Source organism: Marmota flaviventris, chromosome 2 (assembly GCF_047511675.1).
Source record: "Marmota flaviventris isolate mMarFla1 chromosome 2, mMarFla1.hap1, whole genome shotgun sequence".
In the NCBI taxonomy this organism is placed as follows: Eukaryota; Metazoa; Chordata; class Mammalia; order Rodentia; family Sciuridae; genus Marmota; species Marmota flaviventris.
In genome coordinates, this window is record NC_092499.1 from 114,233,166 (window position 1) to 114,256,280 (window position 23,115).

Sequence of the window (23,115 nt, forward strand, 5' to 3'; positions counted from 1 at the left end):
AAGATGCAGTAAGACCTGGGCCCTGGCCCACTTTGGCACATGTAGCTGGGGGCAGTGTTCTCTCTGAGCCTTTGTTTCCTCCTCTGAGAAACCAGGTGATAACAGTTGCTCATTCAGCTCTGGTTAGAAGATTACGAGTCTGAACAGAGAACAGAAGATTGAATGATGGGGGCACATGGCTGGAGAGTGTGGTCTTAGCAGCATGGAAGGACTGGATACGCTGCTTTCTCTCTGCTGGATCTAGTGACAACTCTCTGGGGCCAGTGCAGCTGCCAGCTTCACTGTGCAGAAAAGAGTGAAGCCTCAGGAAGTTCAGGCACAAGGAGGCTCAATGACTGCCCCATCACCCATGTGACAGTGGACAGGAATGACTGAGCCCAGGTGCATGGCTCCAGAGCACGCTGCTAACCATGTAAGAGTGGAGGAGGCTCTGGGAGCAGCCAGCCCCTGGGCTGCATGAGTGATGGCTGAGAGGAGCCCTCCAGGGCCCCCTTCTGCTCCCTTTAGCTCCATGTGCCTATTTGCCATCAGGACCCAGGGACAGCTTGGGAGAGCAGACCTCTGGGAGGAACTAGCTCAGAGCTTCCCTCCATGAGCCCAATTCTGTGATTCCTCCCTCCCTAGTCCATTTTCAACATCGTGGGTGCATATACATCTGCGCACACATGCGCACACACACACACACACATGAGCACACATACACACATGCACACACACACACATGCACACACACGTACTCACACTGTTCAACAAGCTCACAGAATGGGTCAAGGAGAAGACCTTGCTGCTCAGGTGAGGGTGTCCCACAGTCAACGATGCAGCCCCAGAGGCCCCACATGTGCCTCTGCCAGGGGCCCATCACTCATCATCCCTCAGATATGGGGTGAAGGAAAGATGACACCCCAGGGAGGGCCCCCACCTGTCTCAGTGCTCCCCATGCCAAAGTCAGCATTGTGCATGTGGTATAGAGACAGTGGAGAAAGACAAAGACAGACCACAGATAAGACAAAGAAGAGAGACAGACACAGCCACAGAGACAGGGAGATGGAGACAGAAACACACGGAGAGGGTAGGAGTGCAAATAAGCTGGTATGGTGGAGGGGACAGAGCCAGAGGGGAGCCAGGAGGAAGAGAGGAACCCTGACACCCTGATGTGAAGGCAGAGAGAGGACAGCCCGGTACCCAGCCTGACAGCAGTGGCTGTGGGTGGGAAGGGCACAACAGGAAAGCACAGCGGGGTGGGGGGGCGGTCAGTGAGCCACAGTGAGGAAGACACAGACATGGAGATCTGAAGTCAGAAAGGCGACAGCCCCAGAGAAACAGGGGTGGGTGGGAGCAGAGACGTGTGCTGGGGGAGAGAGGCTGGAAGACAGGGAAGGACAGGGACCAGAGCTGACAGGGCAGGCACCCGCGTGTGCCTCATTCCCAAGAGGAAGAGCCAGTCACCCTCAAGCAGCACATTCCCCAGGAGCATGTCAAGCACACAACAGGAAATGTTACAGCCCTGCACAGGCGCAGAGGGACGGAGGCCCAGGGAGCTGCGGAGAGGAGCGCAGAGGCCAGGCAACCAAACCCCTGGCCCTGTCCAGGAAGGCGGCTGAGGAGGGAAGAATGAAGGGCCGGCGAGGCGTGGGGGAGAAGGGCAAGGGGAGACGGGGAACCTAGACACAAGGGGTGCAGCCTCTTTGTGAGGACAGTGGAGAGCCCTAGGCCGGTTTCCTGTGGGCAGATCTGTGTGTTCTGAGCAGGAGCTCAGGAGTGGCTGGGTGGGGAGTGAGAGGTCAGCACAAGGTAGGAGGCAGGGGCTGGGGATGTGGCTCAAGCGGTAGCGCGCTCGCCTGGCATGCGTGCGGCCCGGGTTCAATCCTCAGCACCACATACAAACAAAGATGTTGTGTCCACCGAAAACTAAAAAAATAAATAGTAAAAATTCTCTGTCTCTCTCTCTCACCTCTCTCTTTAAAAAAAAAAAAAAAGGTAGGAGGCAGGAGGGTTGATCCAGCGGCCCAAGCAAGAGAAAAGCCTGCGTGGTAACAGTGGAGATGGACAGGAGGGGAAGGATTCGAGGACTCCAGGGACTGAGGCCTGTGGGGCTTGGAAGACCCTGTAACTGAGGGTGGCCAGCATGTGCACCTGCGTCATGAGTGGCATGCACCAGGCAGCCAGCTAGGGCTAGAGAAGCACCTCCCCCTATGGTTCCATGGCTTTTGGAATCTCCCTCAGTCCCTGCAGCAAAGCAGTGCCTACCCATAATATGGGATGGGTGCCCACATCTGTGGGTCTTTCCTAAGAGATTGTGAGCTTCTTGCAGACGAGGACCAAGCCCTCCTCACTCTGTACAGTGGCACCTAGTAGGAGGCCTGGGCAAATGAACACACAAGGCAGGGCAGAGGCTCTTGTGGAGAGGCCCTGGTGCCTGGCTGTGCAGAGCTGGGACCAGAGGGTCATTCATAAAGGAAGATACTAAAGGTGCTCATGGCAGCCTTGTTGGATCTGTTGGGCAGTTATCCAGCATTTCCTCTGTGTCAATCTAGTAGCTGGAGGCGGGGCACATATGATCACAGCCCATAAAAAGAGAAAAGAAGAAATACGTTTCATCAGGATATATAATATAGTGTCAATCAGACTTCTGTGGAGGTAGCACCAGGAGAGCTACATAAAGAAGGTAACGTTTGTGTTGGGCTTTGAAGGATGAGAAGGAGTTTGCAGAGCTAACAAGGGGTAAAGGACTGGAGGCTGAGGAAAAAGCATGGCAAAGCATTGAGGCATGACAGCATCTAGAAGAGATCAAAGCTGGCATTGCAGGGGCTTATTTACTCCACAATATGTAACAAATGCCCTCAGCCTAGCCTACTTCTGATTCCTCCTGAAGCCCAGTGGATGATCTGAGAGCTGACAGCTGACAGCATCCACCTCAAATAAGAGCTGGGAACTCCTCCCTTCCTTCCCCAGGGCAGTCTCTGAAGCTGAGGGGCCAGCACTGCCCACCTCACAGCACAGCCCTGCAGTATGAGGGAGTGCTCTCAAGGACAGCTCTCAAACAAAGGGCGAGAGGAGCACAGAGGAACACGCTGCTCTCCATGACCCACGCCTGCCAGGCTATTCTGCACCTGTCCTGGAGGTCTCAGGGGAACTGAGCCCTCTACCCTGGGCCCCCCCCACAAGTGACCTTGAGAACACAGCTTCATGCTGGCTTTCGCTTTTTTCCAATCTCACAGCCCACCCCACCCCACCCCTTTTCAACTCCTGGGATCACCTTCCAGTTAGATCCCCTGTATCCATCTCCTTTCTCAGACTCTGTTTTGGGTGACCCAGCTGTGATGGGCTGTATGCTGGACGCCCATGGAAGGAGGCACCATGGAAATGGCACACATTTGAGTTTCCACTTTGGGCTGAACCCTTGACCTGACACAAGGGGACCAGAGTTCTTTGGGAAGGCCCTTCCTCATCCAGACCTCCATGCTCACTGGGGAAATGTGACAGAAGGGGCAAACCGGCAGCACATAAGAGATAAAGAAACATTTCGTCTCGGAGCGTGTCACGTGGATTGGGGGCAGCAGATTGATGTTCCTAATTACATTTGGCTCAAGCTGATATTAAGTATCTGTCTCATTCCCAGAGCCCACAGCAACAGCGGATGGCGGGGATGGTGCCAAGAGGCATGCTGGGTAGCCAAGGATGACAAACTGGAATTTGAAATATCCATGAGATAAAAGTGGACAAGCCACAGCCGTGGGTGCAGAGTGACTGGTGTTCTTGAGTTGCCCTTTATGGTTTCCAATGGGGTCCTGGGGTTGAAGTGTCCTGTCCTGAGGCCGACCTATGCAAGATTATCCCAATCTAGACACGGAAACTGACCACTTCCAAATGCTGCACAGCTGCCGGATGGGAAATGCTTTTGTGGACCTAATTTACATTTCTTCTGCGGGTTGAAGGTTAATTTTGTTCTTGGTGGCATTAAATATTTGCTTAGTACTTAATGTATGCCCAGGGGTACACTGTAAGAGAAGGCTGGCCCTTGTGTCCAGAGGCTAGGGGCTCACTATGGATACTGACAGGAAGCTCCTGGAAACTAGATCAGACCCTCAGAACTAAATGGAGCAGCACAGAGGTGTGGGGGCTAGAGTTGTCAGGTGAGGTGGCAAGGAGGTGGGGCTATCCGAGGTGAGGGCATCTGGTTGGTGCAGAGAATAAAGAGGGCATTCCAGGCAGGGGCTAACTGTGGTCAAAGGCATGAGATTCAACATGGAAATAGCCCAGGAAGGGTCTGGCCCAGAGGAGATGACTAAGGCCTATGGCCACAGCTGCTACAGAGATTTAATAAGTCCCTGAGACTTAGCTGAGGACTAGCAGTTGCCCACCTACCTCCCCAGACACCTGGGAAGCTCAAATAAGGCAGTGGGTGTACAAGGGCCCTGGCATTCAGAGGCTCAAAGCACAACCCTAGGATGGATCTAGGAAGAGTTTGGTTCAAGTCCTGGGTCTGTCTCTGTATGAGGGTGACCAAGTCTCTCCCCTCTGCAAATCTGTTTACTGGTCAGCCAAGAGGGGATGGCCACTCTCTCCTCACATTATTGCATTTGGAGCTACCCAAGCAAATGTAAAAGAAATCAGCGGATCTACAAAGCTCTTTGCAGATGACATCACTCTATTATCTTCTATTACAGTTGCTCTAGTATGGACTTGGTCTCAGGGAAGGCAGGCCCCGCTCTCCTCGCTTTCCCAGCACCCTCCTCACAGCACGTGCTCACATAATGTGGCCATCGAGGTCCCTGTGAACTGCTGGGTAGAATAGAGAGGGGCAGAGCTTTGGCTTGCCAGGGGGAGGGGAGATAGGCGAGGTGGACGCCCCCTGCCTCACGCTGCCCACTCCTTCCCTCCTCACTGCCAGCGGACTCCCTATCTGCCCAAACCCATTCTGCCCAGGTACTCAGGAGGGAGATTTCTTCCTCAAGACTTGGCGAGGTCACCCTCCGGTTGGTGACTGCCCCTCAAATCCCTGCAGCACTCCAGGGTACGGGTGACTGGGTCAGGATTCCCTCTCTACAGACTCACCTGTGGGTGCCCCGAGCAGCGCGGCCCTCCAGAGTACTGCAGACTCCCCTGGGCAGGGCCCGTCCAGTCCCTAAAATTCAGCTTTTATTACCAGGGTTCCTTAGGGAACTTGCGACGAAGTTGAGAGAGGGCGCCAAGAGAGACGGCTTGGGCTGGCACGGTCATGTGTCACTTCCCACTCTGGTCCTTTGTAAAATTGACCGCGATTGCCTTGGAGCGAGCTAACTGCTGCAGGAATTAGATTCAAAGATCTGCTTACACGGTCCGTCTGGTGACCGTGTGCGACCGTGCGCGCGGGGGTCTGCACGCTGCAGGGTGCTGGCAGGGTCGGGGCTGGCGGCCGCCACACCCCTCACCCGCCGCGCCTAGCTCCCGGCCCGGGGCAGACTTTTCGGACCTGCAGGGGGCGAGCCCGACTGTCTTCGCGGCCCGCGCGCGGCGCCTCGGCCGTCCAGCTTGTGACTTCACCAGCGTCCCCGAGCCAACGGGGCACCCGAGAGCCGGGTCGCCGCCCACTCCCCTAGCTGGCAGGTGCCAGGAGCCGCCCTCGCCAACCGCGCTGTGTCGCGGGCCCTAAGGGGTTAAGCCGCGGGCCTGGGCGCCTGCCCCGGGATCACCAGTGCCCGGCGGCGGGCGACCGAGCCGGGAAGCGCGGGGCCGGCGGCAGCGGGCTGCGCTTCCTCCGCCTCTCCCTCCGCCTCCTCCTTTGTAGCGAGTTCCCGGCCCCTCTTCCTCCCCGCCCCCAACCCGGGCCCTCTCCCTCGCCGCCTTTCTTCCTGCCTCGCCTTCCTGCGGCGAAGGAGGCTCATCTATTATAAATGCACAGTCGGGGCTGACATCAGCGACGAGCGGCAGCTGAGCGCGGACGAGCGGTCCCTGCGCGCTGCCAGCCCGGAGCTCGGGCCCCAGCTCGGCGGACCGCCGGCGGGGTGCGGGGAGCGCGCTGAGAGCTGCCTGGCAGCGCGGGACCCTTCCCGCCGCCGCCCCCGCACGCCGCGCCCGCGCCCGCACTGCCGCCGACTTTCTGCATGACTGTCACAAAGGTAAGCGCAGATCGCCTGCCGCGCCCGGGACCCGCAGGCGCTGCAGCCCCCAGGAAAGGGCTGCGCGGGGCGCGGGTGTGGGCGTGGGGAGTGGGCGGCGGGGCCGGGAAGGTGCGGCGCGCGCCTCACTTGCTCCCCCAGTAGTCGCTCGAGTAGCTCAGCCCGAGGACTGCGGAGGTAGGGGGAGGATGCCGCTTTGGCAGCCCTTGTGATTTGGACAACATCCCTCAGCTCCCGGCCCAGCCCCGGGACTGCATTTTTAACCCTTGTTTAGGATGCTGCATTTTTAACCCCTGGAGAGCCTTGTGGAGCTGCCGGCTCCCTGATGTCCCTCAGTGGAGCCCGCCGACAGGAGCGTCGCTGGCAGAGACTGGGGTGAAAAGTGGTGTAGGAATGGTCTTTCCACCCTGAGTGGCCCGTGGAGAGGAAGCCCCACCCCACCTGCCGGCCTCTGCCCCCATCCCAGGAGGCCTGCCCCACTCCAAGGCCATCCTCTGACTAAGGCGCTGCTGCCCTGTCCCCCCCAGTAACTACCAGTGGCGGGGAAGCTCAGGCTGTGGGCAGCTGGACGATGCAGGGAGAGAGTGTGTCAGGGAAGGGGAAAGTGGGCACCCTGGCAGCCCCCATGTTTGAAGAGGATTCTCAGGACTTGCATGGGACCCAGGTTTATTGGAGAACTTTGGGGGCTTCCTGGTGTAGGGAGGACAAAGCAGCTGGGGCAGTGAAAAGTGCCCAAGGTTAAGCCATCAGGGGAGACCCCAGCTCAGCTCTACCCCAGATCCTTTGGGTGACCTTGGGGGGGGGTTCTACTTTGGGCCTCAGTTTCCTCTTGTGTAATGTGAGAATGATAAGTCCTAGGGGTGTGACAGGCAGTTGGAGAACCAGAGAGATCAGGGTGTGAACCCACACTTTCCAAAAGGTTCTGTCAGGGTACAGAGCTCACAGTTTGGCTTTGGTCTTGGGCTTGGCCTTGGGTTTAGTGATCCATGCACCAAGGCCAGACTCCATCTTTTCCAGCTGTTTAGCTGGCCTTGGCCACTGGGGAGTCCAAGAGTAAAGCCAGGCAGGCAGTCTGCTTGTGGCCGGAGCAGTGGGGCCAGATTGCAGGCCAGGGGTACAGGCAATGGGGAGGGGCAGTTCTGCTCCTTCTTATAAGCCAGAGGCTACCCAGGCTCTCATGATATCTATCATGGGACAGCATGCTTGCTCAGGGTGCTTGGGCTCAACTCCAGACTTTGCCATTGTCCCTGGTTCTGAGACTTGGGAGCATTGTAGGAAGATACACTTGAAGGCCAAGGGGCTACTTCAGCTCTGGCTGCTTCTGGTGGCACTTTTGTAACCCACAGGGGATAGGATGCTTAGTGTTTTGAAATGATACAAATGTTGTTCAGCTGGACTAGATTATTGTTATCAATGTTATTAATGCCAAAGATGCTAGAGGACTAGGGCAGAAGAGTAAAGAATGGGCCTGGATAGAGAAATAACAGATGTGAGAATTGTAATAATAATACAGAGGGTTGGTTTGGCACTCCTTGTGTCTCTTCACGTACTTGAATTCACACAGCCTTCCTTCCTAGAAGGCTTGCAACAAAGGTGTGCTCAGCTCCCTTTAGCTGAGGAAGAAGGTGAAGCTCAGAGAGGTGAAGTGACTTGCCTAAGTCACCCAGCAAGTAGGGTTTGCTCTTAGGTCTGTCTCAATCTATAGCCAGTGATCTTCCCATTGCTCTGCACTGTTGAGCACCTGGGGATTGGGGGACTTTCACAGTGGAGGGGCACTGCTTGGAGGCCTGAACCCTAGGCAGGAATGGGACAGGAGTCCATGAAGGTGGCTCAGTTGCCTGATAAGCCACTGGCAGACCTGGCTTCTTTGCCTCCAGGGATTATTCACTAACCACCCTGTGCCCAGCCCCCAGCAAGCCTTCCCAGTCTCTCACCTCTGCTCTCCAACCAGTGTGGCCTGAGATTAAGCCTGCTCAGAGGATTAATGAAAATCCCCACCACCGATTAACCCTGTCTTCTCCCCCCGGTGCCGAACCTTCACAGACCAGCAGTGCTCCTGTGGGGCACAGAGAGGGCAGGAGCCACACAGGTGAGGACCTGGGGACCTCCTGCTGCCTGCCAGCCCTGCTGGAAGGACTCCTCCCCCTTGGGCTAGGAGAGTTCACCAGCCCCTCAAGCTAGAAGGCCTGGCCTCTAGTCCTGAATCTGCCACCTACAGGCTGTGCAACCGTGGATCAGTCACTTCTGCCCTTGGCCATCTGTAGATGCAGGAACGGGTTCTGGTGACCTCTAGGCCCCTGGGCTGAGCTTTGGAATGGCTTCGGCTCTGGTGATGTCATCTCCCACGGAGATCAGGGTTTGTTGTTGTCTGGGGTGATCTGATCCCCTGGCAGGTATGGAGGAGAACCCTAAAAGGAGCGTGGAGGTGGTAGGTAGGCGGTGCAGGGTCCCTCTGCCCCTTTGTGTCAGATCGCAGTGCAGATTGCAGCAGCGAAGAGCTCTGAGAGGCCTGGAAAGCAGAGAAGACGAAAACTGGAGAAGTGGCTAGATCTTCAGCAGCACCTGTCTCTTCTAAGCACACTTAGTGCCCTTCCTTGTGAAAGACACGGAAAACCTGGAGGGATGCTGTCCTGGAGGGATTTCTGCCTTGACTAGCGTTAGGAATGCAGCCATGCTGGTCTCTGGACTGTGGCCTTCTACCCTGATGACATTTTCCTGGTCATGATGTTTGAAACTCTTTTTTTGGTCTGGATTTTAGTCAGCTTCCTTCATTTCCTTATGGAAGGAGAAGAAGAATGGAAGCAAAAAGAAGGAAGAGCAGAGGGAAGAAGCAGATGTAGTTTCCCAGGCCACAAACCTCCACCACAGGAGGTCAAGGGTACACCCCCTCCCCATTTTGGTCCATGGTGCTTCCGGGGGGCAAGTCAGGGATGAGGAATGAAGGATGCTTCCGGTGACTAGCAGCTCCTGGTGATTTTGCTCGGGCCTGCATTTTTTACAGCTTTTTTTTTTTAATCTCTTCCATCTCAGTCACATGCCAGATGAACCATGCTTCCCAACTTTGAAATATGTTTCTAAACTACTGTCCACTGGAAAAGCAGAGACCGGCGCGCACTAGGATTTTTGTGTGTAAAGTGCAGGTTACCAGGCTGTAGGACCAGCCCGCGAGCTGGGATGCAGGACTTTGTACCCTTGTTTGCTGCTCAGAGTTCCTTTGGAGTGGTTTCCTGGCTGTTGACTGTGATGTGACCAGGGGTGGGGCTTCTAGGTAAGGAAGGTGGCTTACAGCAAACAGGTGCTCCTCTTCTCAGGTTGTGCCATGATAGGTTAGATGCTAGTGAGCTAAGTGCTAGTCCAGGAGCAAAGTGCCCTGAAGGGACAGGAGAAGGCATGTGGGCATGGAGAAGACCTCAGATGCCAGCCTCCTCCTCCCCACCAAGCAGTTGATTCCAACTGCCCCCAGCCCCCCTCTGCAGGTCAGTCTTCTTCCCTGTCCTGCAGGCTCAGCATGATGTTGGGATCCTGGCTCCTACTGAAAGTGAATGGGTCAAGGATGGTGTTGTCCTGTCCAGCCTGAGTTTAGCAAAGACCACATGTCCCCAGGGCACCTGTAGAATCACCCACAGGGGAATAGAATGTTGGAGAAGTCAAACTGTCCAGCCCTTTCCCTGGGAAATGAGGGAACTGAGATCCTGGGAGTGGACATCGCTCGTTGCGTATAGTCACCCAGCAGGTTTGAGGCTGAAGGGGCCAGAACTGGATCCTGGACCCCCAGTTGGCACTCTGTCTGCCTGGTTGCCCCATGAAGGGAACCTGAGCAGGAAGCCTGAGCAGGCACAGGTGTTTGAGGTCCACTCCAGTTACCCCTGGGTGTCCCCTCTGCCAGGCTGCTGATCCAGACTTCTTCCCTGGAGAAGCATCAGGGAGTGGGCAAGGGGACAGAGGTGCCCTTGCTACACCCAGCATCGGGAGGGTGAAGGGGGATCGCAAGGCCCCTGCCTCCAATTCCCTGACCCACATTCTACTCTGTGTGGAGATGCCTGGACTCCCAGTTCCACTTCCCAGTCTTCGTTCCTGTCTGGCTCTTACTGGGAGAGGAGGGGAAGAGCCAGCGGGTCACAGAGCCTGGGATCAATGGCACAGAGGTACCAGCTCCCAGACTCAGCTCCCAGACTGGGGCTGGGAGGGTCTCTGCCACCCCTGCTCACGGGCTCCCCATGCCTCCTCCTTCTTCTCAGTTCTTCTCTCAAGGATCTGGGATTCTGGTGCTGGAAATGCGTGGCTGGCGGTCATTCCTTGGTTCAGCCAGCCCTCTTGGAACACCTGTGTGGGGCCAGGTCCTGTGTTGGGCATTAGGGACAAGAACTCAAGCCACAGATTCTGCCATCTGGGGCCTTAAAGGAGAAGGAGATGATGGGGAGGTGCCAGAGCCCTGAGCCAGGAGTCTCAAGGTCCAGGGAGTCCAAGCCAGCCGTGGCCTGCCTCGCCCAGGTGCTGTCCTGCTGGGTCAACGCAGGCTCCTCCTGCCTTTCTGTCTGTCCCTCTCCACCATGAGACCCACTGTCATGAAAAGCTGTCACTTTGCTCCTGATGGTGCCCAGAGGTCCTGTGTCTCCCTCCACCTGAGACATCGTTCCCAGGCACCTATGACAGCTCTCAGAGGCATCTGGGAGGATTGTGCAGACTTGAACTTGGCTGGTGGGGACCACGCTGGCGGGACCAGTGGTTGGCAGCCTTAGTCCTGGCGGCTCCATGTGGAGTGAGTTTTTCCACTGCTTTGGGGGCTGGCTAGCTGGAGCAGACGCCGCCCGAGCCAGCACCGGGCAGTGTCTCAGCTCCTGGCCTAGGAGCAGCGCAGAGTTGGGTTTGGATATGCCTGGCCACAGGACTTGTCTGGTGTCCAGGAGAAGAGAGAATATGCAGATCCCTGTGTGCCCAGCCTGCCTCCTTCCCTCTGCGAGCAGCTCCTTGAGTTCCCTGTCCTTGTCCCTGGACCCCGTGGCTCAGGCCCAGGCCCCTGAGCAGCCTGCAGCTTGGGAAGCTTGGAGCAGCTGTCACGAGGCAGGCCCTGCCAGGGAAGGACAGATGCAAATCCAGTGGCTTCCACATGAAAAGAAGCTGTTCAGAATGAGCCTTTCCTTTGTGGGCCTGGAGTGTGGGACCAGCTGCTAAGGAGGCAGGAGGGGGTGGAGGAGTGGGGGGCAAGCGGGGGAGTGGCTGCCACCCGGCCCTTCCTCCCCCTCCCCCTTCCCCTTCCCCTCCCCCTCGCCCCTGCAGAGGCCCCTGGAGGGACTTTGTAATTGCTTTCTGGCTGGCACCCCCTTTCCAATTAATTAAGGAAGCCCTGGGAGGCTCTCAGGTTTGCCCAGCCCCTCCATTTACAGAGTACCCGCCCGGGTGCACCAGATCTTTCAGTGTGAGGGGGACCGTGCCCTCTCTGCTGATGAATAAACAGAGCCTCCACTGGGGGAGAGATGACCGCACCCTAGTTGCAGAGCTGACGTGGGTCAAAGGTGGGATGTACCCCGGATCTTCTGACCTGGAGCCAGAACTGTTTCAATCCCTTCATCAAGGTCCCCCTCCCAGGAAGTCGGATTCTCAGGCCCACAGTAGTGACAGTTAGGTGCACTCTGCTTCTCCCACCCCGAGGTGTCCCGGTGTCTGCATCCCTGCCAGCGAGCCTGTGCTGGTCATAGGTTGGTGGCCTATAGGGGTGACGACCGTGGATGTCTTGCTCAGACTTGCCTGTCCCCTTGCTGAAGCGGGGAACCACCGAAGCGACCAGAGGAATGGTACTGGGCAGGGTGGGGAGTGTCCTGCATGGGGGGGTGTGACGTTGAGCTGTCAGGCAGGGCAGCCAGCCCCCACCCTGCCCCCACAAAACAAGGTGTCACAGAGGCAGGGCCACCTTCCCCATTTCCGTGAAGCGGGCTTTGTGGAGAGAATGCAGGTCTCGGACCCAGGCCTGTGGTCCTTACCAGAAGCAGCCTGGTCTCTCCAGTGACCCCTGATGATGAAAGGTGCCATGGCTAAGAATGCAGGCTTTGGAGTCGGACAGATGGCGCGTCATCGTTTACTTGCTCTGTGTTCCTGGGCAAGTTGCCTAACCTCTCTGAACATCTATTTCCCCATCTATTAGTTGGAGATTGGTAATGGGAGCACTTAAAAGGATTATCATTAAGACTCTGGAGCTGATCCACAGGAGGCATTCACCACAGGCCTGCAGGCAGGGCTAGCTGTTAATAGAGCGGGAAGGCAGGTCTAATGGGTGTCAGGGGGCTACAAATGAATAGTTCAAAGAGGCCTGGGTCCAGACCAGCCTCCAATGATGGATGGGGACGGGGAGGGGCCGACCTAGTCGGGGGCACTCAGAGTGGCTTTTAAGCTGAGTCATGAAGGAGGAGGAGGTGGCAGGTGAAAGAAGGGGCACCAAGGAGGGTAACAGGTAGGCCATGGGGTGCACAGATGTCTGGAGTCAAAAATCAACTTACCGCAATGACTTCCTGCATGCCAGGCAGTGAAGGGTGTGTGCCACATGTGTGAGCTCACGTGACCCTCAGGCAGCATCACGGCCTCGGTCACCATTATCATCTCCACTTTACCAATGAGGAAACAGGCACAGAGAGGCCAAGTAACCTGCACAAGGTCACCCAGTAAGGCAGAATGGAGGCTGGCCCACAAGTGGGCCTCCTCTCTCCAGCACCCTTTCCATCCCCGGCCCGATGCTCGGTGGCTGGAGCCTGGGCTGCTTCTTCAAAACCAGGCAAGGGGGCTGTGGATGTGCCAGACACCATGGCCCGGCTCTCTGCCTCTCCCAGCCTCCTGGACTGAACAGGGAGGCCCGGGGCCTTCCTGGCTCTTGGGCAGTGGGGGGAAGAGGTTGTTAATTTTTCCAAAAGGAAAACTGCTCTGGCAGGAAAACTTCCACCTTATATTTTTAGTGGCTTCCGTCACGACCATTTTTTTTTCTGAATCTTTCTTCTTAGCTCAACTAGGCCTTGGCCTTTACAGTGAAACTATAGGAATATTCGTGTGTGTGCGTGTGCGTGTGCCTGTGTGTGATGTTAAAAGGCCTTCCGCCCTAGAGAGCTCAGAGGAGGCGGCTGTTTTAGGCAGGGCTCAGAGTCAGTGCTAACTGCAGAGGTCCCTGGGGTCCAGGCCTGCGCATCTGTCCATAGCACTTCACACTCTGGAAATGTGAGAATGGCTCCAATCTTCATTTAGATGAGCTCGTTAAATACAAATGTCTCACTGGGCAGTTCCCAGACCTTTACCAGGCGCTGGGGGCCTGGCAGACGATACCGATCACCCTGGAGGGCTCGTCGGGAAGTAGCTCAGTGCTTTCCTAGCACATGTGGGGCCCCCGTTCGCCAGCATCAATCCCAGTACCAAAGAAAAGAAAAGTAACAGTAACAATAGTAGAAGCAGCTGATGATTTCAGGGCACTCAGCTTATGTCATGCATATAAAAAGTGTTTTATGGGCTGGGGACATAACTCAGTGGTAGAGAGCTTGCCTAGATAATGTGGGGCCTTGGATTCAACTTCCAATACTTAAAAACAGTGTTTCCTATTATTAATTTATTGAATCTTCATGAGAACCCGTGAGGTCGATGCTATTATCAGTCCCCTTTCCACAGTGGCAGAAATACAGGCCAGGAGAAGGGAGGGAGGTGACTAACTTACCAGTCACGCAGCTGCCTCCCAGGCTCTGTGTCTTGCTGCTCTGTCATGGTCAGGGCAGGGGACTTGGAGTCAGAGTCGGAGGTCCTACCCTTGTCTTCACTCTTTCCTGTGTGACCTCGGGTTAGTTACTGAACATCTCTGAGTCCGTTTTCTTGTAGGGCTCGATCTTACTAGGCGCTATAGTGTGTCAGTAATATGGAAAGTAAGGCACTTATAGATGTCGTGGAAGGGGAGAGTTTATTGTCATGTCCCATTTGTGCCTTGCTCTTCCCCTTCCCCCTGCCTGTGCTTCCTGGCCTTCAGATTTAGGCGGTTCCCTCCTGTAGCTAGCCCACTTCTCCCCTGCTGTAGTCCTGACTTTAATTGAATTGATTCATATTCTGTGGGTGGAAAAGTTCATCTCTTCCAACAGCCTCTTCTGCTTTCACTCTGTCAAGCCAGCTTGCTACAGATGAGAGTTGCTGTTCTTCTCTTCCTGTTCTGTCTCTTTTGGCTGTTTCAATATGTTTGAGACAAATAACCTGACTATAAAAATTTGGTGTCCTGCTTTTATTTGAAAAGTAGCCCAATAAAGCAATGAAACGTGGATGGGTCCCAGCTCGCCGTGGAGGGCGGGAAGATGGGTCCCAGGGCACGTGCTGAGGTCTGCAGCCCAGTGGTCACTTGACCTTGACCTTTGTTGCAGGTCCATCTCAAGGCCCCAGGGCTCAGACATGCTTTTCTTTTGGGTTTAGGGAAAGGAATATCCTCTAGTAGCCTAAGGCATGAGCAGCACTTATACACCTTGCATTTGATTTTTTAACTAATAGCTTTATGTTCCGGAAGCTGGTGGAATTTCCAGGACAGAAAGGAAGGTGATTGATAGTAGAAGAAAACAAAGGGATTTAATTCCTGCATTTTTTTTTTCAAGCTCAGGAAGAAAATGCCATCTTGCCACCCGGCTGACCTCCTGGTGAAAGATCAGTTTGCAGGAATATACGGGGAAATTTGGGATTCCGAGAATTCTGGAGTTGTGGGGAAGGGGATTTCTCTACCTGAGGGGCCATCTCATAACTTTTCATTATCACAAATCTCTCTTCGGAAGGCCTTGGTTCAGTCATCATGTCCAGGCGCAAACTCACATTGCTGTGGCTTGAGGCTGGTCAGGGTTTGACTCGTTCTGCTCAGCGGGCCCTTCCACCATCTGGTCCGTGTGAGTTTTTCAGTCCTGGGAGCTCCTGGGAGGCCCAGTGTCCAGTGTCCCCAGCCAGCAGGAAGCGGCCTCGCTCGTTATGTTGTTGGCTGATTAATTCCTGAGCGTGATCCATGGCCCCCGAGCTGTGAGCTTGCTGAGGTCGGGGCTTGTGTCTGATTCCTTCTCGGTGCCTCTCATAGTGCCCACCACGGGGCCTGTTATAGACCTCGAGGACCAGACATACAAGATTCACCAGGATTTGGGGCAAACCTAAAATACCGGCCAGATGCTTGAGCTAAATCCTTAATTTAATCGATCCATGGACCGCTTGAGCCAGAGGATCCCTAAAGACATATCGTGGACTCCTGCATCCTGCAGAGGAGACCATGGAAGCCCAGAAACTTTGCTGGGGAGGGGACAGGGAGGTGTGGTTCAGTGGGGACCGGGGCTCCCCTCTCCCATGTGAACGGTGGGCTTGGGTTGAGTGGGTTTGAGCTCAGTGGGTTTTTCTAGGCCTGATGTTGGCAGGCCCAGGACGGATTGGAAAGTGGAGAGTGGAGGAAAGTTCCAGAAAGGAGACTTGGAAAACTTAGATAGGAGAAGGCTCTGAGTGACCAGCTGTGCCCTGCCTGAAGTCTGGTGCTGGCAGAGGCAGAGAGAGGAGGAGTAACTCCTGAGTTCTTCCCATTCGGTCACCAGGCTGTGATTACTGACCGAGGTCTGGCAGCCACCAGTCTATGTGCCAGGATGCCACCGTGGCCTCTGCAGTGACCCGTGCCCCAGCCCTCCCTCCTGGACGCCAGCCTACTGGCACACGGGGCTGCCTCTTTTGTTTCTGAAATCCTGAGAAGGACGGCTGGGTTGGGAGCCGGGGTTGCTGAGAGCATTCCCCTGGCCGGCCCTCACCGTGCGCTTCAGAACCTCCTGGCCAAGTCTTCCCTGGAGCTCTGGCCTGGAGGGAGGAAGAGAGAGCTGTGGTGGGAAAGGGGGGCGGTCAGGAGCCATAAACGAAGCCGCCCCTGGAGGGGCCTCGAAGAACCGGGACGGAGAAGGAGCGGGGAGCTGCAGGCTGTGCAGACCCCACTTTACAAAAAGCAGGAGGCTCAGCACCATTGTTATCTCACATGATGGCCCCCAACTCTGCTGTCGTACCCACTTTTCAGGTGGGAGAGCTGAGCCGCAAGGAGGATGCGATGGGAGGAGGGGAGACCTGACCCTGGTTTGTCTGGCTGGACAGCTGCCTGGACATGCAGAAGCTGAGTGACCCACGGGCCAGGGGTGGTGGTGGCAGATGGTCTGTGTGGTTGATTTTTTTCCAGAATGTCCTCCCAGTCTGCCAGTCTGGAACCCACTGGAGAATTCAGTTCCCGTGTGCCTTTTGCATGTTGTTACCATATAACCCCCCTGGAGGGGGTAATGCCTTAGGAGGTTGTCACTGGCTGGGTTGGGCCTGCGTGAGCGAGGGCCCCGAGCGGCAGTGTGGTTGGGGGGCCTCTGTTCTAGGTGAGAGCAGAGCTGGATGCTGCTGGGCTGGAGGGAGTGGGCAGGTGGGGGACACAGGGCCGGAGAGCCGGGCAGGGGCCTGGGAACCTGAGGATCCAAGCCAGGACACTTGAGCCGCATCCTGTGGTTGTGTTGGGGGGCCTGAGAGGAGTTCTAAGCAAATATCACGGTCCTCTCTGCTCTTGGGAAGCACACCCCAGCTCACATTGCCCTCGAGGCCAGGAGGTGATGGACACTCACAGGACTGCGTGTAGTGAGGTGGGGGAGGGTCTCCAGGCCCCCTTCCACGTCCATGTTTACAAAAAAGCATCTCCCTGTGTCCAGGCACTGAATGCTGCACAAGCCCCTCTCCCAGAAGGAGATGGCCCTGGCCAGGCCCATTCCCTGGTACCAGCCGTTCCCAGCTGCCTGGGTTGCTGGAATGGTGGATCCAGGGGTTGAGCTGGGGTGGCGGGAGAGGGGTGGGTGGGCAGAGGGCCAGGAGGCTCCTTCTAGGGATGCTCCTTAGAGCCTGTAACAAGAGCACTCGAGTGTGATTCCAGAAATTCCTAAATCCAGCCTTCACCTTCCCTGTCTCTGTGATCTCAGGTTGGCCCCTTTCCCCCTCTGGATGGAATTGGGTCTCCCAAACTGTCTTAGGGTAACATCACCTGGTCAGAGGCTGGGTGCAGGGCTGATCTGACACCCTGTGGCGGCCCAGCCTCCTCCCCCACCTCGTCCCACACCTGCAGTCAGGGGCTCTGAGCAGTGACCTCCGACCCTGGTGTATCCAGATTGCTGAGGCCCATGAAGAGTTCCTGAGGCTTGCAGGTGGTGGGCCCGGGCTCCAGTCCTGCGCCAGCCTGTCCTGTGACTGAAGGGGGCTTTGTGGCCTCTCTCAGGCTTCCTGTGTGCTCTGGTGCCTTTGGCCTAAGTACCGGCCGCTGACACCCAGGAGGATCCTCTCAGGCTGCGTCTCTGTGCTGCCTCTGCCTCCTTCAGTGGAGGAGACCTTCTTGATGAAATTCTATCCCATTCTGTGGGGGCGGGGTGTAGGACAGAGCAACTCCAGAGTGGCTTCATTAACGGTTATGTGTGTAGAAACTTATCAGGCTGACTGTGTAGGGTGGTGCACTGTCAGCACATAGTATGTGTTTTTACACCTTGATTAAAAACATAAATGGGACAGAGCTCCTTCCCAGCTTTCATGTATCCATTCCCTCTATAAATATCTGTTTGTACTCCAGGCTGCTCAGGTGTATGCAGGATAAGGTGATATAGGTTTGGATACTGTCATGGGAACTCAGAAGTATAGAACCTTCAGTGGCTCCCCATTGCCCATGGTAATTTGCTGCATGCAAATACCCGGTGAGGTTTAAATGCCTGTCTCCAGGGCTGGATCATGTGCAGGAGGCCTGCGTGGAGCTTGGTTCTACTATCACTGTTTTGAAGTTCCTTGTGGTTTTTGAAAAAGGGCTCCTGAAAATTATATAGGTGGTCCCTCTTGTCTCCTTTGGTCCATACAATAGAGGGAGAATCTCTGGAGGTGGGGCCAATGCATCTGTATTCCTTTCTTTCTCGGGACTGGGGATTGAACTCAGGGGTGCTTTACCACTGAGCTACACCCCCAGCCCTTCTCATTTATTTTTGAGACAGGGTCTCATCAAGTTGCTGAGGCTGAGGCTGGCCTTGAACTTGTGGTCGTCCTAAGGAGCATGTGTATTTCTCAAAGCTCCCTTCTTGGAACAGCCAGGTCCAGAGTTGGCCCTGATCCTTGGACAGCTGCTGAAACAGAACCTAGAGCCTGGCTCTCATTGGAGCGATAAGACCTGGTGCCTAGGTGGCAAGGGGCAGAGAGCCAGGAGGGACCTCAGGGAGAAGGAGGATCCTGTACCACGGGGCGGTGAAAGAAGTCTTCCTGGAGGAGATGGCGCAAGAGCCATTCTGAGAAGGACGAGAGAGGAGAAGGGAAGAAGAGTCTTTTGGAAAGGGAGGGACTCATTTGTGGAGGGAGGAACCTCAGCAGAGAGCCATGTGGCTGGGAAGGTGGGGTGGGACTAGATTGGGAAGCACAGGAAATGACCGGCTGGGAATTGGAATCCTGACAGCCAAGGGGAACAGTTGAATGTTCTGGGTCCAAGAACATGTACAGATACGTGTACATGTAACTGGTTGAACGAATAAACAAGAGGGGTGTTTGGGGCGTCTCCAAGGGCTGCTCTCCATGTTGCTGTGGTTTGCAGCGAGACCTCCGTCAGGCTTGTCCTGGAGGCTCTGTGCCTCTCCCCGTAGGCAGTGCCTGTCTGTGCAGGAGCAGGAGCCTAGTGTCCCTGGAGTGTGGTCTTGGGCAGCAGCGACTGAAGTGTCCCCAGGAATAGCAGACCTGGGGCAGACCATTTCCTTCCACTTCTAGGAACGCAGGCCGTGGGCGGGTTGGTAGGTGGGGGTGCTTCTGGCAGGAACCGAGCGCGGCTCTCCAGGTCCCCCAGGGCAGCACGCCATCCCTGCTGTCGCGTTCCTGCACGGTCTGGTGGACACTGCTGCGGGGCCCGGTGGAGGTGTCCTGGGATAGAGGAGCCCCATTTCTGAATCACCAGCAACAGATCAAAAGCAAATCTGTTTGTTTGTGTCTCCTGAAATATTCATGCAGGAAGATGAGAAAGTTGCTCTGTTTACTGAACTCATCCTCCAGGGAGGACGCCAGAGGGAACAGGCCACTTCCCGTGCCTCAGAGCCAGTGGGGGGGGGGGGGATTTCTCTGGGTTTGAAGTGTGCTTTGCAGGAGGAAGCGGGTGGGATTTCTGGAGAGGTCAGAAGGTCCTTTCACCCTCCTGCCTCCAGTCCTGGGAAAACTTGATGCTTTCCTGAAATCTCAGCCTGGGCTCTGCCTCTGACATGCTGTGTGACCTTGGGCAAGTTGCTTAACCTTTCAGGGTCTTTATTGCTAACTCTGAAAGTACAAAGTCATCAACCCAGTTCTGTCTGCCCCTTCATAGTGTTAGGAGAGCCAGGTGAGCTAAGTGCCCCTGATGGCACTTGGGTCCAGACCAAGGGAGTCAGTCCTCCACCCAGGCCCTACCCTGCCTCAGGGGTTGGGCAGAAGGGCCCCTTCCCTCCTTCCTCCTTTAGCTAAGTCTTGGTGTCCCATGTCCCTGAGAATGCTGGCAGGATTTCCTCCCAGGAAGGGAACATGGTGTCCGGTTTCGTCCCCTGGGAGTCTCAGCAATGCAGTGCTTCCTCCTGACGGTGGGACGGCCTTGTCTTCAGATGTGAAGCTGTGGCTCCGCTCCCTGAGCCCTGGCCAGGCTGCAGATCACCTGCTGTCCCCACATAAGGCACTGGGATCCCACCCAGCCACTGGGGCTTCTCCCAGGGCCAGAGTTCTGTTCTCAACTCCATGACGGGCCTGCTGTTCCGTTTCCCAGGGTGCGAGTTGCACGTGGTCAGGTTAATAACAGTTGGTTTCATTAGAACAATCCGAACCTCGATGCACACTACCCCCCATTAAGCACCTGCTCCGTGCCAGGCACGGCTCTGAGTCAGGGATCCCGAGAGGGGGGGATTTCCCCAGCCTTTGAGGGGGTTCTTCTGCCTGGGAGCTGGTGACTGGGTGGGGGGATTGCCTGTGCCCCATGGGTACATGGGGAGGTCGACAGGCTCCTGGGAGGGGCTGAGGTTGTGGGACTTTGGATGGTACGATGGCCTTGGGGACAGGCTGGGGCTGGGGGAGTGGTTCATGTGCAGGTGAGGGCTTCTGGGGTGACCCTGAACCAGGAGGTTGGAGCGGGCAGGACCCAGGCTGCAGAGGAGCTGGGTGGGCCGTGGTTGTGGTGGGTGCTGCTCAGGACAGTGGGTCACATCAGCAAAGAGCTGTGGGTGGGAGAGATGGGACCAAGGTGTTAGAGTCTGCACCCTGTGGTGATGATTCTAGGTGATGGACACGTCCACGTCAGTGGACAAAACAGAACAAGTCCCTCCCCCAGCAGGCCCGGGAGGGTGGGGAGACAGCACTGAGCACAAACACGGTGACATCAGGTGGGGGCAGATGCCATTATGAAAAATGCAGCTGGTGGGGGCAGAGGGCAGGCAGATGGGCAGTTCTGATCGGGGGTGAGGGGACGTGCGGCTGGCGTGGACTGAGGGGAGGAGTGGAGCCACGTGGAATCTGGGAAGAGCTTTTTGGCTGAGGGAGCAGCACTGAGAGCCTGGGAGGAGCCTGCCTGCCAGGAGGCCCTCGTTAGGGGCCGTGTGCCGAGAGGGTCCGAAAGGAGGTTGAAGAGGAAGCTGGGTCCTGCCTCCCAGGAGGCTGGCACATACCAGCTGCTCACTGCTGTTTGTTGAGTGACTGAATGACTGCTCCAGGAGCTGTGGGAAGGAGTATTAGGAGGAGGATGGCTGGAGCCCGCAGCCATGTTGAGCTGATGAGGTTCTGGGCCAGGGTAGAGGGCTGTGTGCAGGGGGAGAAGATACAGGAGTGAGAGGAGAGGGATACCACAAAACAGCTAGGATTTCCCCGGAGCTCTTGGGAGAAGAACTGGGTCCACCAATCTATGGGACTGGTTGGCTGGGCATTACCACAGAGGGACACCCCTCCTCTCCCATGGGTCATCAGAGCCAACCCAGCCACCTGGCCTGGGCCCAAGGAGCAAATCCAGATCCTCACAGGCTGCCTGCCCTCTTGAGGATGCTCCAAACTGGGCCGCGTCTCGCTGCAGGGCCAGCGGGGTTCGGGGAAGTCCTCGGGGGCCGCCTTCCCCTGCCAGCCTCACCTCATTAGTATTTTGAGCAGAAGCATATTTATTTTTTTCCTGCAGGGAATTGGTGCCCTGCTCGTTTCAAATTGAGTAAAACCAAAGAACAATTAAGAGGCGCAGCCTTCTCGGTCAAGGAGAAATGACACAGAGCCGTGGCTGTGCCTCCTGCCTTGCCGCTGGGCACGGCTTTTTCCAGTCTGGCCTGGTTCTGGGGAGAAGAGGGGGAGACGCTGAGGGGTTTCAACCCACCAGTAACAAAGCACCGATGCTAAGGCTACACTCGCCAGCGCTTCCCACGCCCAGGGACCGTGCCCAGAGCTCCGCACACCTGCTGCCACCCTTCCTGTGGCCCCGGAAGCATGAGGAGTTCATGTTCATTTTGAGAACGAGGAAACCGAGGTTCAGAGGGGCTAGGTAACAGGCCCCAGGTCACACAACTAGTGGACCAAGAGGGCACCGCGTCTGTCACGTCCCTGATGTTCTCCAGAGCCTGTGCCCTTGAGTACCTGACATTTTGTTCTAGAAAGTGTTGCTTTTAGCCAATCACATCCCATTTTTGTTTCCCTCCCCTCAGAAAGAAAGAGAGGGAGCCGGGAGAGGAAAGGCCTGAAAGACAAACCCTGTTGCTATGGAACTCAGAGGCATCGCCAGAGTCGCTGTGGTGAACCAGGACAGAGGGAGGGCACCGGCAAACGTCCAGTCTGTGGCTGCCTCCCTGTCGGCCACCCGGGCCTGCACCGTTGGACCCCTGGCCCTTGGCAGCCCTGCAGGCAGTTCCAGGGTCCTGTGGTGGTCCGAGCTGGCCAGGCGGAAGCAGGGAGGGCTGGAGAGGATGGTGGGGGTGTGATGCTTTGGAAGTTGGGGAGTCCTGGAGGTGAGCCTGGGGGAGGAGGCCAGGTGACCCAGGTGACCTTGCGCTGCTCCAGGCCCCTCCCCGAACCCCTCACCTTCCTTGCTCCACAGGTTTGGGCTGCCTCAGAAAATCAGATCCCGCAGAGGAGAGAACTAACTGGGTGCCTGCTGGTCTGCAGGCAGCTCTGGGAGGGAAGGAGTGGCCCCTGGGCCAGTGGAGTGTCATGGCTCCCAGGGACAGAGCAGGCCTGTCCTGGCCCAAACAAGGTTGATTCCAGGGTGTTAACAACATTAAGCCCTCCTGGAACTGCCAAGTGTGTGTGTGTGGGGGGGGCAGTGGCCAAGTCACCCCCTCGGCTCCCCTACCTTGCGCGGTGGTGAGTGAGCTTTGCTTATAGCGGCCTCCTGGAAAGCAGCTAATTCAAGGACAGCAGTCTGATTTTCTCTGCACAATAGGTCTGCTTTCTGAAAAGGCCAGCCTCAGAGCCACCATGGGAACCTCAGTGGCCCAGGGAGGACAGTCCCTGAGCAAGGACCACTTGTCTCCAGGCCCCATTCTGTCCTGGAACCCATAGGCTGTCAGCAAGGCCCTGGGTGGCGGTCCTCTCTCCCCATTCTTTAACTCAAGAGCAAACTTCCTGCTCCTCCGCCCCTTCCCCTCTCCTGCTGTGCTCTTTTCTGGGTGCCACAGGCTGAGCTGGTCTGTGTGGAGAGGTGGGGGTGGTGGCCACGCAGGAGCCTTGGCTAAAGAAAGAGTCCTTCTGATCAGCGCCTCGGAAGCCTGGGAGGGGGATTCTGCTGGAGGGAGCTGGTGGGATGGGCTGTGTTGTGGCCCTGCAGTGGGTACAGGTCCCAGCTGGGCCAGGCTGCCTGGGAAGCCGGGAGCAGTGGGGAGCTGCCGGCCAGTACTCCTGGAGCTGGTTGCCCTGTTCTTTGGCTTCCTACTGCCCCAGGCCACTCAGCGGGACACTGGAGGCCTCCCCTCTCTGGCCACACCAGACCTGGTCTGCTTGCTGCCTCCACACTCAGCCTGTGCTTTTCGGTGCCCTTTGACTTGATCCGTACTTTCAA

At 56.5% G+C, this 23,115-nt stretch overlaps 1 protein-coding gene across 3 annotated transcripts in view; it reads left to right on the plus strand.

Annotated features, from left to right (window-relative positions):
* The first annotated feature begins 5,742 nt into the window (after positions 1-5,742).
* The window catches only part of Coro2b (coronin 2B), a 136,459-nt gene continuing 119,086 nt past the window's right edge, over positions 5,743-23,115 (plus strand). For 2 of the 3 annotated variants that reach the window (XM_071608425.1, XM_071608424.1), the window contains exon 1: positions 5,743-6,098. In XM_071608425.1, coding sequence (XP_071464526.1) covers positions 6,084-6,098 — 15 coding nt within the window. In that variant the 5' untranslated portion in view covers positions 5,743-6,083. The remainder of the gene's footprint in view (positions 6,099-23,115) is intronic. The other variant, XM_027926044.3, reaches the window with a different exon arrangement.